This window comes from Diplotaxodon limnothrissa, linkage group LG23 (assembly GCF_057381915.1).
Source record: "Diplotaxodon limnothrissa isolate DT_005_m linkage group LG23, D_limnothrissa_male_GT1.1, whole genome shotgun sequence".
NCBI classification, from domain to species: Eukaryota; Metazoa; Chordata; class Actinopteri; order Cichliformes; family Cichlidae; genus Diplotaxodon; species Diplotaxodon limnothrissa.
The window spans coordinates 49,637,620-49,653,727 of record NC_140617.1 but is presented as its reverse complement, the minus strand read 5'-3'; the positions used below and the strand labels follow the sequence as shown (position 1 = coordinate 49,653,727).

General features: G+C 43.4%; 1 protein-coding gene across 1 annotated transcript; it reads left to right on the top strand.

The window, feature by feature from the left end:
- Positions 1-412: 412 nt before the first annotated feature.
- gyg2 (glycogenin 2) lies at positions 413-13,848 on the top strand. The gene is made up of 9 exons (XM_085347250.1): positions 413-667; positions 5,927-6,065; positions 7,789-7,963; positions 8,777-8,939; positions 9,963-10,089; positions 11,252-11,438; positions 12,149-12,271; positions 12,873-13,004; positions 13,714-13,848. The coding sequence occupies exons 1-9, from the start codon at positions 661-663 to the stop codon at positions 13,831-13,833; spliced, it is 1,173 nt and encodes a 390-aa protein (XP_085203376.1). The 5' UTR covers positions 413-660; the 3' UTR covers positions 13,834-13,848.
- The last annotated feature ends 2,260 nt before the right edge of the window (positions 13,849-16,108 follow it).

Genomic DNA, 16,108 nt, shown 5'->3' with positions numbered 1-16,108 from the left:
TTTATTAATCCGGCGGGCGGAGATGGTGTAGTGCGGTGCTGCAGAGCTGCTGGAAAAGCTGCCACAGCCACATAGGTCATGAAATGCAGGATTTGTTCTCTTTGATAGACGCTACATCATTAAAGCACTTCACTGCTCATATGCACAGTTATTACTCACACTAAGTCAACTTATATCTGAATAAATGACGAGTAAGGCTGTTTTTACTGAAGGTGTTCGTGTTGTGATGGCCAGCTTCCTTTTTGCAGCAGTTCGTTACAAACAGTAACAGAGTGGGGGTGTCGAGCCGAAACACCGGCTGATTGGTAACCTGTCACGCATGTAGAGTGAAAGGAGGGCGGTCGTCAACAAAGGGGCATTAGGGCAGAGTGTGTTGCACAACATCAGTCAAAGCTTCCTTTGTGCTGGTTGAATGACCAGTTGAGCAAACAGGTAACCAGCAGCCCAGTGTCACACGGTCGGGAGGAACAACTGAATGAGCTGTGGTTTGGTGGCGTTTCTCGGGATTTAGCCGTTGCTAACCCGGGTCTGTCCCGGGCCTTTGTGATTGGCTGCTCCCACAGCGCTGCAGGGAGACTTTCACACACGTGCCGCATATTCCTGATCTCCTCTGTGGATACGTGCAGCTGTCAGGTGTGCACAAAGCTTCTGTCAACAGGAATGTCAGGTAGGTGGCTTTTCCTTTAACACACACGATCTAGTCTTTATCACGTTATACTTTGTTCTACTGAGGAATCAAGTACGCGTCAGTGTGCGTGACCTTCTTTCAATTCAGTTTTATTTATACAGCGTCAAACCACAACAGCAGTCGCCTCAGGCAATGGCGTGTCCAGCGGGGTGGCCCCCCAAACCAGACTGGCCACCCCAGGTGCCACCCCAAAGGCAAAACAATAAAATTCAATCAAATATCAAATGTCCGATTATGTTTTCACGGTGACGCTCAGATATCCGAGTGTAAGTGAATGCAGCATCGCTTCTGCGCTATGCGCATCACGTTAGCAAAGGTAGGAGAGCCAAGCGCGAAAGAGGCACTGCAGGAAACAATTTTTCGGTGAAAGAAAATGAGGACAGAATAAATGTCCCGGTAAGTAATATTAAGTTTGTTGAGTTTAGTAAACTTCGGTGAAATTAGAATACCAAGGAAAAAATAACACTTAAAGAATTATTGCAGCCGTGGAATATTTCAGACAGTATGCTACAGAGGGCAGCTAACATAAGAGTTATGAGTTATAAGATATAATCTAAGTCGTAACATTGCTGTATGGAGCTGCAGATTTGGTTGCAGGTTAACATAGCTGGACTGGCCATCGGGCATACCGGCATATCCCCAGTGACTTATTTTTTATTTTTTTTGTAATGGCATGAACAATGAGAGGTGGTGGATTGGCCAGATACTGGTCGATGTGTAGAAATAACTCCGTTGTTTGGTGGTGGCTATGGCGGGGCTTCCACAGAGGCAACAGGTGGATGAGGGAAGGGGAGGCAGGAGGAGAGCCCCGAAGCAGCCGCCAGTCCGAGTGTCAGGTGAACTGAACTTCAGGTAAGAAGTTATGACCTGCAGTCTATCTGGGTCAGATATAAACCAAGTTTAGGTGGAGTTTATTTTCATGTTGCTGACTTTTTACTGTCAGTTGCAATAACTCATACTGCGTTCTAGCCAGCTTGACGGAGTTTTTATACAGCTGGGTGGGTGCTATGATGTTACTGATAGTGAACTTTATTTTATTCATAAGGTTAGTAGAGTTGCCAACGGCTCCTTAAAAAAATGGAATGGTCCCTCATTCAGAGAAAATATTACGCGTTTCGTATTGAGCTGAGAAGAGACGCAGTTTGTCCCGGACTTTAGCTAGAATGGAAAAAAGACACAAAGCTGGATTTATTCTGTCTTTATGCTGCACAGCTGCCTCTTCTTCTCTCATTCTCTCCCCTGCCTCTCCTGTTGCTACTTCAATCATGAAACTGATCAATGATCAGCTGATCAGCTTTTCTCTCTTGTTTATCGCCCACTTTGCGCCAGAAAGAAGAAACCAGCGGATGTCGTGCTAAACAACAGCAGCAGGTTTAAGCTTGATCAGCTGTTGTTAGAATGTATTTAATATTAATTTCTAGTATCAGCTGATGTTTGCTGGAGCCACAGCTGTAAAGCTGCTGGTCATGATGTCTGTTTAGATATGTGGTGAGAGGGAAACATGAAGATGAAACCAGGAGATGTCCTTACTGAACCATCAGAGCTGAGCAGGTGATGGAGAAACAGGTTTACCTTTCAGGTGACATGGATGAGTTGAAGTTATGAACTGTTTCTGAGAGACAAATAACACCAGGATCCTTTTTTATGTAGCTGACAGCTGGTAACTGTGCAGGGGCGGGTCTAGCAAAGTTTTGCCAGGGGGCCAGGTAGGGCATTAACAGGGAAAGGTGGGCACAAAGAAATACTTTTCTTTCTTATTCTCATTTAAAATATCTAGTTTTTATTAAATAATTATCTAAATCTTACAACCAAAGTTTTTATCTGACGTAAAATGTATAGAAATCATACATATACCAACAAGACTGTACATCACTGTCACAACAGCGTTTGTTTTCAGTCAAAGTCTTTATGGCTTTAATACCTGGTGGGTCGGTCTGTAGTAAAAATGCCCAATTTTTTTGTCCCAGTCCAGCCCTGCAGGTTAATACTGGCAGTGTCACCATGCCAGCTGACTGTATTTTATCATCAGCCAGTGCTGTTCTTTATCAATATTACCAAAGTTTACGATAAGGCAGCATAGAAAGTATTTACTTGCTTTCAGGTTTCATTCAAATGTTAGTCTTTTCAGTTGTTTCTCCACTTTTTTCCTGTTTCAAAATCAAACACCAGTTTGTGAGAAGATTATCTTCTTTTTTTAACAGGCAGATAAAGTTTTGCATTGGCTAATTTGTCAATTGTTTGTTACAAATGTTCGTATTTTAATTTTCAAAAATGTTTTTGCCCAAAACATATGTGCACTATATGTCAGTAAAAATACTATGCAAATATTGATGTCCTTGAATGCTGAGTAAACACTGACAAAGCACTGATTGTATCTCTTGTACTTTATCAACGCAGTATCTAAAAACTTTGCACCGTAGTGGTTAAAATCTCATTCTAATAAGAGTTAAAAGTGCATTTGGTTATTAGGTTTATAGGATTATTGAATTATGGTTAACGGTTGGTAGAATTTTTTTTTTAAACATTATCTGCCAATTAAATCTGCCACCCTTCTCCAAATCTGTGCCCCTACCTGGCCCCCCCAACAAAAATTTTCTAGACACGCCACTGGCCTCAGGGCACTTTATAAGTAAGGTAGAGCCCACAGTAATAACTCAGTTAACCCCTCCACAGGTTAACTTCTTTAACTGAGTCGTAACTCGCTCAAGCTTCCACTCAATGAAAAACGGCGCAGTGTAATTCTGACATGAAAGTCTTTGCTTGCTGTTCCCCAGCACTCTCCCACACAGTGAGCCGCGTGAAATGTGACACTCGTGCAGACAAAAGGTTAACATGCTTGTGATCTGACTGCATGCTCGGGATATTAAGCCATGCACACTCTGTGCTCTACGTGACGCGTGATTTACAACCACAATAGGAGTGTAACCATATATCCACGCATCAGAAGAACCAGCAGTGGGCTGTTATTTATTATTAAGAGTGTTCCCAGCAGAGGCCAAGTCTAAAGGTTATTAAAACATACTTACATTCACAGAACTTCAATCCTGTGTCCTGTCATTGCGATGGTGGCGATGCAGCCACTCTGTGAAACTACTGACCACTGCAGTGACTGTGGCTTTTACTGACACACACAAACAACAACAACACAAATCCCACCTAAAATACATCCCATCCTAAATGTACAACCACAGTTACCAACTTTGTGTAAATGTAAATCAAAACAGAATGCAGATATCTTTAAGCCATATTTGATCCGAGCATCTCAGCTGTTTAAACATAGAAATCTACTGTATTTTTTTTTAAACAAAGTAGGTTGAAAACTGAAACCAGTTTGTTGTTGATGTTGTTTCTTGATGATTCAAATGTTTTTAGATGGAAGATTTCAGGCTGGTCAGCTCACAACCCAGACAAAGGCATGCCTTTCTAAAAACACAGCAGAAATAAAACGCACGTCTGGACTCTGTGTGTGACTCTAAATCAGGGGTGTCAAACTTCAACGAGCCACTTTAGTGTTCGAGTACTACAAAAACCCCAACAGACAAGAAAACAGCCACAAATATTTCCTAAAATGGTTTTTTTTATGTCAACTATTGTAAAACAAGCCTGTTTGCTCCTCCCTCTTCACTAAACGAATCCTTTCAGTGAACTACCAAACAAACACACTGGTCCTCTGTGTCTGTGCACACACACAGCAGCACTTGTGCTACACACTAGTTTGTGAACTAACACAGCCAATCCCTCAGCACGTTTGTGCTCTCTGCTCATATTGCCTTCATATTAAATCACTTATTTTAACAAAAAAAGTCACTTCAAAGGCCAAACTGCATTATAATTCTTCACTTCAAGATTTGGTCTGCAAGCAGGGGTGACGTGGGCCGCAAGTGGCCCCCGGGCCGCGAGTTTGAGACCCCTGCTCTAAAACCTGTATGTACTTTCAGCCTTGATGGTACCTTTGCAGAGCTGACCGCCCCACAGGCATTGAAGTATCAGTTGACCAAAGTGCTTAAGTAACCCTACCCTTCTTTTACTACTACGAACTCACATCAGCTTAGGTTACTTCAGTCTGTATTATGCAGCTACCCTTTCATATTTGCATTTATTCTGATATTACGCTTATATTTATCTTCCTGCCAGTAGAGCTTCCCATGTTTCAGAGGTCCTTCTGCTACCGCCCGTGTATTGCTACCCACCTTGAGAGGTCATGTGTGTGCTGAACCTACTTTACAGTACAGGCCCCTGCGCCCTGCACTACAAAGTGAATTTAGCTCATCTGTAGCAGTGACGATCCAATGATCAGGTTTGATGTGTTCCAACTACTCCAGAGACATTCTCAAATGGGGATTAAAAACTGGTAAAGAAGGTAGAAAATGTGCCGGTAAAATGCAACGCTGGTGCAAAATGCACAGATTGAATGGTGTCGTGGTGATTTTAGCGCACGAGCGGTAAGATAAAACATTTTAGCTCCAGTTTATTATTTGATGGCTGAGTGTGCTCTCAGTGCTGCTGCAGATTTCTACACATCAGACGTGCTAAAACTTTAAAGCATAATGGAAATCACTTTAGTTTTTTGCAGATCACAGTGAAAACAATTTAAACAGTTACTCACTACAACAATATGATGCACAGCTGGTGCATTTACTGGTTCTCGTGAGGTAAGCTTGACAACAGGCACGTGTAAAACGTAGTGCAGTGTTCTGAACATGTTACGACTGGTTTTTTAAATTCTGTCAAATAACATTTTGAAAGGTACAGTTTCAGAGTCTGAACCTCAACATATTTTCCACTGAGAATGACCAAAATTAGTCTCAGTTGGTCTTACTAGAAGTGCATCTGCTTGATGTTAACCTATCATAGGCTCCTTAATAGGTCATTAAACAGTGTCTGGGGTGGAGTGCGTGGATTTGGACCAGGTCAGGCCTGGATCTGTCCATAGTGGCTTTCTGAATTGTATTCTTTATTTAAAATAGCTCCTTGTTCCACAAAGATCCTGAAATATTTTAAATACTACAAGTATTCTTTTTCTTTCTAACATGCCTTTACTGATATCGCTTGTGAAAGGGTCACTGTTACTTAACTCTCAGTATGAACAGGGTATCAGGACCTCATGTAAAAGTCAAACCATGCAGTGGTTACTTTTCCTGCTGCAACAAAGAAACACCAAATCCAACAAAGATTAAATGACAAACACACGTCAGCCGGGTCAGTCAGCCTGATGGGGTCTTTTTGTTCTTTCTCCAGCTGCTGAGGCTTTTGTGACCCTTGCCACCACAGACTCTTACTGCATGGGAGCCGCTGTAGTGGCCAGAAGTCTGCGGCGGCATGGAACAACTCGCCACATAGTTGCCATGATCACACCAAATGTCTCTGAGCAGTCAAGGTGGGAGAATGATGAACCATGTGTCAAACGTTAAAAGAATTTAGTCTCACTCCCTCATGTGTGCTCGAAGTATGCTCAGCCATTGTTAAATATCTTTTCCAAGGGTGTTTTCATCTTTATGCAGTGGCTCCAGAAAGCTTTTGTTCCACATTTTGTCCTGTTACAGCCCTATTCCAAAATATATTAAGTCTAAAAATCTTCATATGTATATAAGTATTCACAGCCTGTGTTTAATGCAGCTTTTGCAGCAATTACAGCCTCAGTTCTTTTCGTGTATGACTCTACAAGCTTGATGCATCTCATTTTGGGCAGATTCTCTCATTCTGCTTTGTGGAACTGATCAAACAAAGGTGGGAGATGTTGGTGCACAGTCATTGTCTGAGTCCTACAGAAATGTACATTCAGGTCAGGACACAAGAGATAAAGGGAGCCATCAGGCTGAAGAAGCAGTTCTATCAGGCTTGGTTAGCCTGTGGGACTTTGGAGCCAAGACCTCCTTAAACCCACTGATACGTCTTCTGTAGAGGACGCAGAGTCTGGGGACGGGTGGATGACTCCTCCATCACTGAGGCCGAGGTCACTGAGGCAGTTAAACAACTCCACGGGGGTGGATGAGGTTCGCCCTGAGTTCCTGAAGGCTCTGGATGTTGTAGGGCTGTCTTGGTTGACACGCTCTGAAATGGTGCATGGTCAAGGGTGGTACCTCTGGACTGGCACACCTGGGTGGTGGTTCCCATTTTTAAGAAGGGGAACCGGAGGGTGTGTTCCAAATATAGGGGGATCACACTCCTCAGCCACCCTGGGAAGGTCTATGCCAGGGTGCTGGAGAGGAGAGCCCACCATCCATTAGTCCAGGGGTGGGCAACTCCAGGCTTCGAGGACCGGTGTCCTGCAGGTTTTAGATCTCACCCTGGGTCAACACAGCTGGATCACATGATTAGTTCATTACCAGGCCTCTGGAGAACTTCATGACATGTTGAGGAGGTCATTTAGCCATTTAAATCAGCTGTGATGCATCAAGGACACATCTAAAACCTGCAGGACACCGGCCCTCGAGGCCTGGAGTTGGACACGCCTGCATTAGTCAAACCTCGGTTACAGGAGGATCGTCCCAGTTGCGCAAAACTGGACCAGCTCTTTACCCTCTCAAAGATATTCAAGGGTGCATGGGAGTTTACCCAACCAGTGCACATGTTTTGTGGGCTAGGAGAAGGCATTCCACCGTGGCCCTCAGTGTTCTGTGGAAGGTGTTTCGGGAGTATGGGCGTATCTTGCCCGTTGCTACGAGCCATTCGATCCTTATCCAACTGTTGTAAGAGCTTTTAAAAAAAAAAAAAAAAATTTGCATCCAGACTTTTCCATTATGGGTTATTGTGTGTGTAGAATTTGGAATTGGGACTGTAACATGAAAAATGCAGAACAAGTGAAGTGCTGTAAATACTTTTACTCTGGTCTGAACCAGGTGATGAAACTTGTAGTTGTGGTTTGGTTTCTTTTCATATAGGAAAAATTCAAAGTCAAGTAAGTGACCCACATTTGTCACTACATGAAGTAACGTTAAGTTGGCATACTGGCCAGATGTTATTGGGATGGGAGCAACAAACATAAGGTGAAATGGGAGCTGTGTGTGAAAATGTTAGGTGTCCCATTACTCTTGAACAAACAGGCTCTGAAGGTGCATCTGCTAAAAATCATATACTGACGTTTATGAATCGCCCGACAGACTCGCCCTTGAAGATGTGTTTGATGAAGTGATTGTGGTGGATGTGATGGACAGTGAAGATTACCACCACTTGTCCTTGCTGGGACGTCCTGAGCTCGGTATCACTTTCACTAAGATCCACTGCTGGACTCTGACACAGTATAGCAAATGCGTCTTTCTGGATGCCGACACTCTGGTGAGTTCACTGACACATGCCGATATGTCTGAAGCTGGTTGAGGGGAGGATCACAAACACTCGGGGTGGGAGCAGTGGGTAGCAGTTTCCCTTGTGTCCTTGTAGTGAAGGCACATTTGAGCCAGTCGCCTTCTCAGCACAGAGGAAATGGTGTCTCACAGATATCTTCATTTAGCATAGAAAAAGAGTTTGTTACAATAACAATAAAAACAAGAACAACCCACCTACCTACCTACCTACAATATGTTCCTACTGAATGAAACTAATACCAGCTGAGGTCCAAGGAGCTTGCAAAGAAAAGCGTCTGGACTTCTTTAAGTTGCTTGAAGACGTTTCACCTCTCATCCGAGAAGCTTCTTCAGTTCTGAGGTCAAATGGTGGAGAGTCCCAGATATAAACCTAGTGGGAGTGACCCCCCACAGAGGGACAAAGGACCCCCTGATGATCCTCTAATCGCCTGAGCCAAGGTGTGACCTCAGGCGATTAGAGGATCATCAGGGGGTCCTTTGTCCCTCTGTGGGGGACCAAAGCGTCCAAAGTCCAGACGCTTTTCTTTGCAAGCTCCTTGGACTACGATGACCTGGATGACTGAGAACCTTCACAGACACCAGCTGAGGTGTTTCACAGCAGGCTCTGTAATGAGTAATGTTCTCATGCTTTCTGTAAAAAAGCACGTTTGAAGACTAAAACTTATTTTTTTATCCCTTATGACGCCTGTTTCTACACAAAGGTAACATGTATACCTCCAGATGTCAACTTAAGGTGGATGAAGTCCGTGTAGATGTGAGTTTAGATGACCTCTGGTCTCCTCAGGTGCTGTGTAACGTGGACGAGCTGTTTGACAGGGACGAGCTGTCAGCCGCTCCTGATCCCGGCTGGCCCGACTGTTTCAACTCAGGAGTGTTTGTCTTCAGACCGTCCCTGCACACTCACACCAGACTGCTGGATCACGCCAGTCGCCACGGCAGCTTTGATGGTAACACACGACTACACGGGCTCAGGCACAAGCAATGAGCTACAGTGCTTTGAATTCCAATGGCTCAACTAATTGGAGTCATGTGCTCATAGAAAGCAAGTCAATGATGTTTTATTCCCAACAAAAACATTCAGTCAGCTTTTGGTTTCGTTCTGATCAGGGAGAGAGCGGTGACTGGTCTGATTCAGAAATGCATTATATTATGTCAACCTAGCCTCACCAGGACTTCAGCTATCTTAGTCAGGAACTTCATTGACATAATGCTTTCCCTAGCCCCTTACCTAACCATTAAAAATGAATGCCTAACCCTGACCCTAAACCGAACCATAACCTAATTGCAACCCTGACACTAAAACCACTGTTTGAGCCTCAAAAATGCCTTCAAACTTGTGAGGACCGGTGAGTGTGTCCTCACAAGTGACTGTCGGTCCTCACAAGTATAGTAGAATGCAGATGACGGTCCTCACAAAGATAGCTAGACAGGAACACACACACACAGACACACACAGGCAGCCTCTGGTGGGTGTGGATCTCACAGTTAACCCTTTCACAATGAACTCTTGGACAGCTTTGCATCAAATGCACTGACATAACATCATGTTTTTAATGTGCAGGATCCTTTAGCACCTGCACACCTACCAAACTTTAGGAAGAATAAAAGAATATTGAGATTTTGGCCTGTTTTCAGCTCTTTATATCAGGACTTTGTTTCAAAGATTTAAAAAAAAAATCTAATTCCTTGAATTGCTCGATGAATCGTTGCAGCCGTTGAGCTGATCTGAGGACAAATTCTTTGCTTCGATGCTTCGTTTATCAACTGCGGCCTATACTCAAAAAATGCAGGGAAGGATCAATAGGATACTCGATTACTAAAATAATGGCCGCAGTCCTTGTAAATGTTGTGTTGCTTTATTGTTCAAACCTGGGTAATTGTTACACAGTCACACAAAAAAAGGGGAACAAAAGATAAAAACCATACATTGAGTTTGTTTTATTGTGGACTTTGTTCTTGTGTGCTGACAGGAGGAGACCAAGGACTGTTGAACTCTTTCTTCAGTAGCTGGTCAGTGGAAGACCTCAGTAAACACCTACCGTTTGTTTACAACCTCAGTGCCAGCTCAGTCTACAGCTACCTTCCTGCTTTCCAACAGTGAGTGTGTCTGCGCTGCCTGTGGTTCTTTTCCACTTAAAACCCACAGTTAAATATCTCCACGTGTAAAGGCTAGTTCTAGTCCTATAATGCATGTCATTGTTTTGGGCATAAATCAAATAGTTTTGTATTTATTGTCACAGGAGCATCATCTGCTGCCTGCATCACTGAGGTGAAAACATATTTGCTAGACGTGCAGTCGGCACTGAAATAAAACTTTGATAACAGATCAGTCGCTGACATCACTCTGAGAAATCTCTTTAATCTGGACTCCAAAATCTAGTTTTCTTCAGAGGTGGACTTTCTATGCTCGTCTTGTCGCTTTAGCTGTCCTCTTCCATCTGTGCAGGATGTGTTTGCACAATGCCGTCGAAGCAGAGCCGTTAAAGTTGACTCCACACGCCCTCACTGACCGTTCACCCTTGTGCTCGGTACAGAACTGCCAAGTTTCCAGACTCCTGAATGCTCCATGATATATATGATATATACATGTCCAACTGCTGCTGTACATGATCAGTCTTAATGCTGCAGTTTTGAATGTGGCATGAAAAGCTCTGTATGAAAAATGCTGGCTAGAAAGCACTTATACATAGAAACGTGCTGGTGTGAATGAGGCAGTCGGGTAAAGTAGAAAAGTGCTGTAGCAGAAGGCCACCGGTCCATAACCCTGTTGGTGTGAATGTGTCCTGGTGTTTTCGACAACGCTTTGCTTCTTTTTCATCTCTGTGTTAGTGTGACACTTTTCAGCTGGTCTATGAAGGCGACCGTTGATTGGATGCTGCAGTTATCTGGCTTGAGTGTGTTTTTAGTATAACATCTGTAGTATTGTAGTGTACCTTAATATTAGGATCAGGAGGGTTTTTAAGCCCTGCACGTTTTCTGTTGTTCATTTTTAATTTGAGCTAACTGTGCATCTCTGCATTGACTGTGAATGTAATCTTACAGTCTGAACACAACTGATAGAGTTCTTATGAAACGAGAATAAACTGACAGAAAACAAACGGTGACAGCTGATGACGCTCCAATGAACCTTCTGGAACATAAATATAGGTTTGAGGAATTGATAAATTGGGAAATACTCTGAACCGTGTGGGTTTCAGTCTCCTCTGTGTTACTGGTTTCCACAGTTGGACATGTTGGAGTTACAGTTTTGTTCTTGCAGGTTTGGTCACAATGCAAAGATCATCCACTTCCTTGGAGCAGACAAACCCTGGAACTCGCAGGGAAACAGCAGCTACTCACACAACATGGAGCAGTTTGTGTCTCTGTGGTGGAAGGAATACCTTATTCACACAGTGTCATCTGCTCCAGTTGTCCAGCCCAAGCAAGAGCAGAAGAAACCACAACAGGTAGGAATGTGCACGAGGGCGGGTAGGACAGTAAAGGTTTAATCGGGGGAAACGGAACAGGTGTGGGACTCACTGGTGGGTGGAGGTCCAAAGTCACACACCAGGAGTCAAAGGAAGGGATCTGAGTGGGACAAAGACAAAAATGACATCTGAAGCTAAAGATTGGCTTTAAACAGCAGCAGACGTTACCAGCATGAGTTACAACTGAGCTATGCAAACGTTCACATGGGATGAGCCATCAGGCTGATAGTGAAACCCCCGAGATGTCTCTGCTTTACCATCATGTGCCTGTGCAGTACAGCAGCTCACAGGTGGTGTCCTTGTTAGTAAACCAGTATCACTGTCATGATGTTGTAGTGAAGGCACCAGACTGGCTTACTCACACTGTCTGGTTTAAATCCGATGCTTTGTTGGACTCCTGTAAGGATACATTGTCACCAGTTTGCTGGATTTTGTTCCATTGTGAAGAGTGTTGCTTTGCCACGTTTGGCAGATGCTCTGCACGTTTTCTCTGCAGCCGCTCCAGCACCAGTTTTCACTGCTGACTTCTCCCTCTGTAGCTGAAGATTTGTCAATCTGTCACATAAGTTGCTGCAGAGTTTGGCTGCAACATGAACGTGGCAGCTAGACGTGTCAGATGGCTGTGCAGCGCTGGTCTTGGTTGTCAGCCCAACATTTACTATCCTCCTTTTTTTTTTGTCTTTGTGCAGATCCAAGAAAGAGAAGCCAAGATGCCGTTTACAGAAAACTTGGACACCTCAAATTCACTGCTTGCACATTTTTCTCCTCCTCCTCCTCCAGAGTACCTTTATTCACAGTCTGAACCAGCTGTGGTAAGCTGAGACTGACATGCTGATCTGTATGTTAAGCTCTTGGACAGTTTCTGTGTTTTGTTGAAGCATCATTTTTTGCTTTTGTTTATTACTAAATATAATTGTCATAGCTGTGCATCTCATGAGTCAGAGTAGGGGGATTAACTACTTTAAACACAAGTCAGACTTTTCCTGTAAGTACTCATTCGATATAATCTCTTATCAGTACATTAATTAGCTTAATGAATAACCTTATTAGCTAGTTGTGTTTTTCATATATCATAGTAATGATCGTAGTAGTTGTGAGTATTTCAGCCTGACTTCATTTGACTCCAGGAAGAAAAAACACAACAAGACAGGGATACAGCCTGCTGTCTGCCACGGGCCTCCGAGCTTCTCGTTGTCTTTGGTCATTTGTTTAATTCATTACAACTTGATGCACTGTGTTTATACAAGCTTGTACGATTAGTTTGAACAACCACATTCCCTCCAGTATGATCACAGCTATGAACATGCATCAGCAGAGTTATCCCCACGATCAGGTGATGTAGAAGCTTTTACAACAGCGTACGGCACATGCAATCACGTTTGCTGTTTAGTAAAATGATTCCTGCGTCTGCAGTGTTCCCACACAGATGGCACACAGTTGGAGGAGTCGTCGAGATTGTCTGAGGAGTCAGAAGCTGAGGATCCACCTTTGGGGGCAGAAGGCTCTGAAAGCAGTGACGTTCCTGCAGACACGGCTGCTGATCCCGTATGTAGTCCTTTAAACCATAGAAGTATGAATTTACAGCTGCCAAATTTATGTTCTGTAAAACAATTTATGTTGTAATAATCTGCAGATTTTGCTTGTCAACAGAATCGCAAATGAAACCGTAATTATGTCATTCCTTAGACTAGTTCTGACGGCCCCTCAGACGTAGTGTGGAAATATTAGCACGTTCTCCAGGCTCACAGCAACTTATAACTAAAGGTTTCAGTGAGGTGTGTCTGAGCCAGCGCTATGCAGGGCACATTCTTTCAAGGCAACACTGGTTGCTCAAAACCGCACAGAGCACATGCTGGTGGCAGTTATCATTTTGATTTGGTTTACTTACAATATTTCAGATCGATGTTTATTGTACCAGTTGAATCTGTTCAGAATGAAGTAGAGCTACTGCACTGGTTGAAACGTCCTTTGACTGTCAGTGTTCCCTTAAATGTGTGGCACAGAGTAGCAGACAGCTTGTGAAAGCTTCACTTGTGTTGCCAGAACATGATTCGTGGAGCGGTGGTTTTGTTTTTTTTAGCTACTGTGATACTCCTCCTCCTCTTCACAGACGATTCACACTGACTCTTTGTGTTTACACTGTGTTGTCTTTGTGTAAGAATTCAAATCCGGCCAGATTTCAAAACGAGACTTCTGTTAAATGCATCTATATGGAATAATTATGTGATGTTTATTTCCCACTTTGTCGTGGCAGACACCTGCAGACACTGAGCCGCTGGATCACCGCAGGCTGTGGGAGATGGGACAGGTGGACTACCTCGGCAGAGATGCCTTTCAAAACATCCAAAGGATGCTGGACCGCTTTTTGGATTAAAAAATGTCAAACTTCATCAGCCTTAGTGTTTCCATGTTCTGTAGTGTGGTTACTAAAATGCTGGGGTTTGACAGTTTGCATGCCTTAATACATAGAAGGGCACACAACTATTTATAAAAACTGAAGTTACACACAGTAACACGCTTTCTACCTGTTTACTTACTGATTTATTTATTTGAGCAGTCTGATAGACATCTACATCGTTCATAGATGGTTTTGTTTTGTTTTTAAAGTATCTCCCCTCTGCTGCTTATTACTAGATGGCCCAGTCAGGACAGAGGAGAGCTAGTACCCGTTTTAGTTTCTGTAGTTTTCTTTTCTTTTTGTTCTATTAACCTGTGCTTTCTTGGTATTGTGCTGGATTAGTCTTCATCATTCTCTGACAATGACCACAGGCCAAAACCTGTTGGTCAAGGATCAAAGCTGTTCTTTATACTCCAAGTGTTCTTTGGACCCTTGTTTTTCTCCATGCACCTTGGAAGTAGGTGACGCTGTGGCAGGAACAGCCTTTGTGCTGGAAGTGGCAAATGCAAAATTAATATTGCATGTGAGAATCATAAAAATATGATATAGATAGTTTAATTGGAAACTTTAAATTGCCCATAGGTGTGAATGTGGAAGTGAATGTGAGTACAAATGGTTGTCTCCTGTCTATATGTTGGCCCTGCGACAGACTGGCGACCTGTCCAGGGTGTACCCTGCCTCACTAAGACAGCTGGGGTGGGCTCCAAGCACCTCCCGCCATCCTGAAAAGGATAAGCGAAAGCGGATGGATGGATGGATAGTTTGAAGTTGACTTTAAGTATGCACTTGGCTTTCAAACTTGGATCATTTGAACACCAAAATGCAAGATGTCATGCTACTCATATCCCACCGAGTCATGCAAACTTTGATCGATTCTTTTAAGACAGTCCTTATAAACACATAAAGATTTATGACTATCCTTATAAATAATGAAAATCCATAGAATTTACAGAAATTCTGAACAAGAGTGACTCCAAGATGAATAGGTTGTAAAACCTTAAAGGAAAAGGCCAAAAAGGCAGATGCTTGACCCCTGGAGTCTGTCTATACACATGCTTGTTTAAATATTTAAACCTTTAACACTGGCACTTGTCTGGTGATACCACTAACACTCACTGATGGCTAATAGATGTTTTTCCCATTAAAAATGGTTGCAGTCCTTGAGTTGGTTTTAAATGACTTTTGATATGAACGATTAAATAATGACCAAATTCTACATACCTCAGCACTGACACGATCTGACCAGTACAACAATGAAAAGGCCTAATGTCTCAGAGTAGTGGATGAGAGGACCTGCAGCTCAGCCATCAAGGTCTCGTTCACTCAGTGTTGACTGGAGTGGGCTCCAACCCTAACCCTGTCTCCCGATGTCTCCTCCACTCTCATGAGACTGCTGGGAGATGGAACAAGCCCTGTGGGCGCACACAAGGATGTCTTTTCCTCGATGAGCTCAGCTGCCGCTTCATGCCTGCAACAGTGATATGGACACAGCAAAGATACACCTGTGGCCAATACCTGCAGAACCATTCTTTTTTTGGAGGTTGTCTTCTTATTGTCAGTGTACAACGGTGTTATTTTTGTGCCTCTATTCTGAGCACACGTAAAGAATTTACAAATGTACAAATGTTGCATTTTGAGGAGAAAATAATTTTGAGCAAAGAAAAGTTTAATTTGAGCGAACAAAATTCATTGCTGCATGCAAGAAATGTATTTGAGTGTTTGCTATTATCCATATACACACACAATAACAGCCCCTCTCGCTCAGTTGTTGGCATTTGCTCTTGCTCAGATCTCTGCTCTCAGTGTGTCGTTCTCGCTCACATCATCTCTGCTCTCTGCACGCTCAACTCTTTCTGTGCACTGTTACAAATGTGCCACAAAACCAACCAATCACAGACTTGGATGCAAAACTTATGATTGGCTGTTTTGGTCTCCAATCAGCTCCCTAGCTACTGCATTCGGGAAACATGGTCCAGAATGTAACTAAATCCATTTTCGGTTAGTATTGTAGCGTCCCTCCGACAGAAGACGGAGACTATCGTTATTCCGGTTACCTGGTGTTATATTAGGAACAGTAACACCGGCTACTGTGTGCCATAGCCAACGCCAAAACAAGAGGGAAAAACGCACTCTCTTGAGTCAAAACAAACCCCCAACTTGCGCTCCTTTTCCCCTGCAAACACACACAACAACATTCTCTAACACCCCCAAACACTCTCAGCCAACCACACACATGCTCTTCTCCAGACTC